This window comes from Pteropus alecto, unplaced genomic scaffold (genome assembly GCF_000325575.1).
Source record: "Pteropus alecto unplaced genomic scaffold, ASM32557v1 scaffold155, whole genome shotgun sequence".
NCBI lineage: Eukaryota > Metazoa > Chordata > Mammalia > Chiroptera > Pteropodidae > Pteropus > Pteropus alecto.
The window spans coordinates 21,486,764-21,491,791 of record NW_006438113.1 but is presented as its reverse complement, the minus strand read 5'-3'; the positions used below and the strand labels follow the sequence as shown (position 1 = coordinate 21,491,791).

General features: G+C 39.5%; 1 protein-coding gene across 1 annotated transcript in view; it reads right to left on the bottom strand.

The window, feature by feature from the left end:
* Positions 1-693: 693 nt before the first annotated feature.
* CCDC6 (coiled-coil domain containing 6) overlaps positions 694-5,028 on the bottom strand; it is a 97,619-nt gene continuing 93,284 nt past the window's right edge. The window contains exon 10 of the mRNA XM_025049324.1: positions 694-4,998. Within this exon, the coding sequence (XP_024905092.1) occupies positions 4,804-4,998 (195 nt within the window). The 3' untranslated portion in view covers positions 694-4,803. The remainder of the gene's footprint in view (positions 4,999-5,028) is intronic.

Here is a 5,028-nt window from a genome sequence, read left to right as displayed (position 1 = left end):
AACTAAATTGCAACCGATGAGCCATCTACCTTCCCCCGAAACATGTACAAAACACCACCCCAAATAGTCATTCTAAGTATCTTCCTCATTGAATGGATGTGGAAGGGACTTGTCTGAGTCTTATTGTGTGAGGAACTGTACTGGAGGCTTTCTCATTTTAGCAAGGTATAGAATATCATTGTTTTATAGGTAAGGAACTTGAATTCCAGAGAGGTTAAACCGTAACTGGCCTAGTGAAAGAGCTGGGACTCAAACCTAGAATTGATTCTAAAGGCCACTTTGTAGGAAGAAGATACCATATAGACAGATTTAAAATCTTAAGAATAAGCTAATGTATCAAATACAATGTTCAAAGCCTGAAAAAAAAGTTTACCTGTTAACACTTTGGGAATGAGTGTGGCTTTCCTTTCCATAATTTCCTAGGTTTAGGGTTTTAAATTGAAACATACCACAGATAGTGCACAAATCATAAGCATAGAGCTCAAATGAATTTTTTAAAACTCAATATATCTACTCAATAACCAGCATCTGATGAAGAACAGCAGCAGCCCATTTTGTGAACTCTTCTTAAGTTTACTAAGGCAGCCTTCAGTACTTAGAATCTAAGCTAGATGTCTATCAGAAGCAAGAGGGAAACAATGTTCATTTTCCCAAAGACCAGAAAGAAAGAGAAAATGTTTAAGGCTTAAGAAGTACATTTTAAAAAATTATCTTTATTTAGGTTTCTGATTCAGCACATGTATCAAAGACTAATCAACATAAAGAAGTAAATAAGACATTAATTGGAAGTCTTACATCTCTCTAAACTCTGACCAAGAATGTCAAGATTGCCACTATTACCAGAACTCCAATCTAGTCAAGTTGTAGACAAGCTATCATGAACAACATACACTGTGCATGGGTATGCAGAGGCAAAAGACATGCTAGCACTTGGTTCTCCTCTTGTTGACGTCTTTCTGCTTGACAGTTCACTTTTGCTTTCCATGCTAAATTCCAAATAAAGTCCAAAGAAGGCTCAGGGTCAACCTGATCAAATAATCTTCTGGAGGAATGCATTCTTAAACTGTTGTGCCTGAAACTTTGTTTTTGCCAGGATGAAGTTCAGATCGAGATATACAATCTAGATGACGGTGCAGACTAAGTCAAGAACTAAAGTTGAGCAGTAACCCGAGTTAAGGCATGAATGCACACACGCACACACACAGCACCCACAGCTTTCATGAACATAGGATTCCTACGATTGCCTAATGAGAGGCAACCAGGGATTGGCAGTTAGCCACAAACTGCTGAGCATTCTGGAAAATGCTCCCCATAATGTTATGCTAACAGCTGTGTATGTTAAAAAATAACAACTAAGAGACAAAAAGAAAAAAACTAGAAACAAAAACCATTTAAAATCCCCTTAATCTCTTACAGTGGCTCTTGAGCATGGAACTCATATAGCAGCGTCAATGGCGGCTCTTGAATAATTTGGAAATTAAAGGTTGTTTCACTCAGTATTTCTTTGGTAGTCATCACTACAAAATTTTCAGTGTTGGTTACCTATAAGACAAGTTCTAGACAGAAGATCGAGTTACACAGAAATATTTCTTCTGTACTGATTAAGATGAAAATATTGAGCTCTCGAAGCACAAGTTACTACGCTTTTTTCTTGTCTTATCAGGCATCTTCTACAAGCAAGGCGTCGTGCAGGAAAAACTCCTGTCTGCTTATCTGCTTAAAGTGTGATACATGTTCTATTTTCCTATAATTAAACAGTTAATAAAAATTCACACTATCAATTATTTCTGGTCAAATCGGTTAGAAGCCAATTACTAAGGGACTGCAGCACTTGGTGTCAAAGCCACATTCTGGTCACACATTCATTCCATGGTTGTGGTATCTCAGGAGCTCAAAATCTAAAACTCCTTTCAATCAACAAAGGACAGAGTTAAATGAAATCTTAAATGCTTCCACCACCTGCTAAATTTCTGGAATTGTCTAGAATGCCAGCATGCTTAATGAAAGAAAGCAGTTCAGAGCCCAGAGAGGTGTCAGGTATTAGGTTAATTTGGTTTCATGTAAAAGGCATGGTAATCTGGCAACAGAATACTTATCCTATTAGCAGCACAGTGGTAGCCAAGGGTCTCTGTCAACAAGACAGGAAAATGAAGCTACTGAAGCTACTATTGCTCCCGCCTGCCTTCGGGATGGCTACTGGTTTTACAAAGGCTTTCTGGGAGTCAGGCCAGGGTTACCCTGGGCGAGTGGTCAACAGGAATGGCAGTAACCATGTTCGGCGCCCCGTGAGAAATGCCCAAGGTAAGGCAGCTTCCCACTGGTGAGGGGACTCCTGCCTTTCCGGGCTCAGGGTCGGAATCTGATGGGTCCCTGGTGGCTAAACAATCGCCAGGAAATTGTCTTAGCAGGTACTGCCCAAGTGTGACAAGCTCCAGACGGGGTCATAAAACACTTTAAAAGGATAAGAAACAGCATACATTCAAAACAGTAGTGTTTGTTCTGTCAATTCTGAATGTCTGCAGGGAGAGGAAGTTAGATTTATCTTGAAAAAGTGCTGTTTGAAGGAACCATTTTATTTTTAAATGAAATGACTAGTCTAGGAGACTCAGCACTACATTTCGGCAGGAGGTCTGGACGTCAAGAACTTTGACTCTAAAAGGCATTTATCAGGGACTGTTTGCTCACTCCAAGTGCTTTTTCAACTACCATATGGCAACGTTCTGACTTTTGTGCTTTCGGGAGGTAAACTGACAGGAAGCAGAGGGAAGATCATTAGATTATGGACTTTCTTGTTTTGGTGCAAGACACTGTCTAACAGCACAGAAATCTATAACCTTGTAAAAGATGCTTGTAAACATATACCATATCCTCCTATAAGAAAAACCGAGAACTGTACCGTGAAGGCAAATTTTGTTTGCCTACTCTCAGAATTCCTCGGAGTAGCAATGTACCAAGAGGGGCAGTGAGCCGTCGGCGAAATCCCCGGGTTTGGTCTGACCCCATCTGATCATATCAAAAATCTAAAGCTTCAATAATATGTGAAACTTCTCCCCCTACTTGAGAACTGTACTATTGATTATGTATATTACACACACGTTATAAATAAAATTTACACAAACGTACGATTTCTTCCAAACAATTGAGGACTGGAGTTCTCAGTTTAGGGGGTAGAAGTAGAAAGAAGTGAAAAATCCTATTGTTGCTTTTACTCTCAAGTTCTTAAAATGCTAGTCAAACACTATTATCCAACAAGACTTTTTTTTTTTTCCTTTCTGTAACTCTTAAATATGCATTTGAAGGCAAAAATGGAGGTTTCTATACTGTACAATATTAAATATCTACAATGTCATGGTTCCTTATTTTTAGGAGTGTGTTCAATAAAGAGCTAGCTATTTGAGATGGTTGTCACAAAACATGGACTCTTAGAAATTACTGATAAATTAATTTTCAGTTCTCTGATTATATCCAACAGATACACATTCTCATCATAAAATATACATTCTCTAGTAAGTTATTTTCGTCCACAGTATATATAAATATGCAAACACAGGTGGTAAGATCACTTTACTACCAAAGTACAAAAACGGTAACTGCTGAAAAGCAAAATTAAGATGTTGCGAGTATTAAGAAATGAGTGACTCACAGTGTTCCACTTCAGAGTGAAACCAAATGATTTATTTGTGCTAAATGAATGGAAATAATATATTCAGAATATACTTCTTTGTACACACTGCACTTGCTTATACTGGGCGAAATAAGCAGTCATCAATGCTAATGTGCTACACCTCTTCTCTTTTCTGCCAAGCAATAAAGTATTTTGTGGCCATTATGCCAAGATAGTCCTATAACGTTCATTTCAAATAGTATTTTCTAATAATTTTGCACCTTTAAAATATTTGTTCAAACTCTATTTTAGGGGAACACAAAGAATGGGAAGGGGAAATAGCTGTTTTTGTTATAATCGTCACATTGCCTTCTGCAGCAGAAATCAAATAGCATGTTCTAACCAGCCATCGCAACCACTGGTGGGGAGGTCAACATTTATGGACTCATGTTAGAAAGGGCCAGTTTGGGTAGATTAACATTAAGGATAAAGAAAGAATCACACCTTAATACACAATAATTATCCATCCCATGTAGGTGGAAAAGGTACAGCCATGTGATCCATTACTGTAGGCTATCTTTTGTACAAGAGACATGGATTTTGATATATACTGAAAATAACCTTATAAAAAGTGTATCTGTAGAAAGCTCTATTAAACAGTATATTGTCTTGGGCACTGATCCATCTAACTTTCCATTCTACCCTGAAAGCTAGATTTTCAAAGGTCTGAATTGTAGTGCTGAATTATTGGTATGTTTGGTAAACACCATTATGAGGGTGGGGTGGTAATAACAGCTCAGTAATTTTCTGCAAATTCATGGGAAAAAAATATAAAAAAGATATCCCTTTTTATTTTACAAACCTAAAAGCCAAAAAAATGAAGCTCTGGGGCCAAGCGAAAAACTGCACACTGCTGCCGAATTACCAATATTGAATAGCAACTGTCCCAGCCAGGGAATGGACGTACATGTAGATTCAAGTAAAACACTGATGGAAAAAGTCGTCTGTTTAGTGTTGTAACCCACAACACTGGCTGCGTTTCCGACAAACATTTACAACACAATTAATAGTGAAGCCTAGATAACCTCAGTGCAAATAAGTCAGATCCAAATATGCCGGGGAAGGAAGGAAGCCTTTGGCGTTGAGTAGACGGCTCCACTGTACGAGTCCCAACGTGAGATTCAGACTAAGCACATGCATTAAGGCTGGGAGGGGGGGTGCACCGAATGCTGAGAAGGGGCGGGCTGCGAGGCAGCTGCTGAGGGCACCGCGGGCTGCATGGGCGGCGGAGGCGGAGGCGGCGGCGGCTGGACTGGGGTCTGTGTGTTGGGAGACGGGGGCGGTGTGGGCCGTTTGAATTTGTCAGGACTGTTGCTTCTCCGTGGTGAAGGCCTCTGCAGAGAGGACAGGACCAGTAAGTAAGT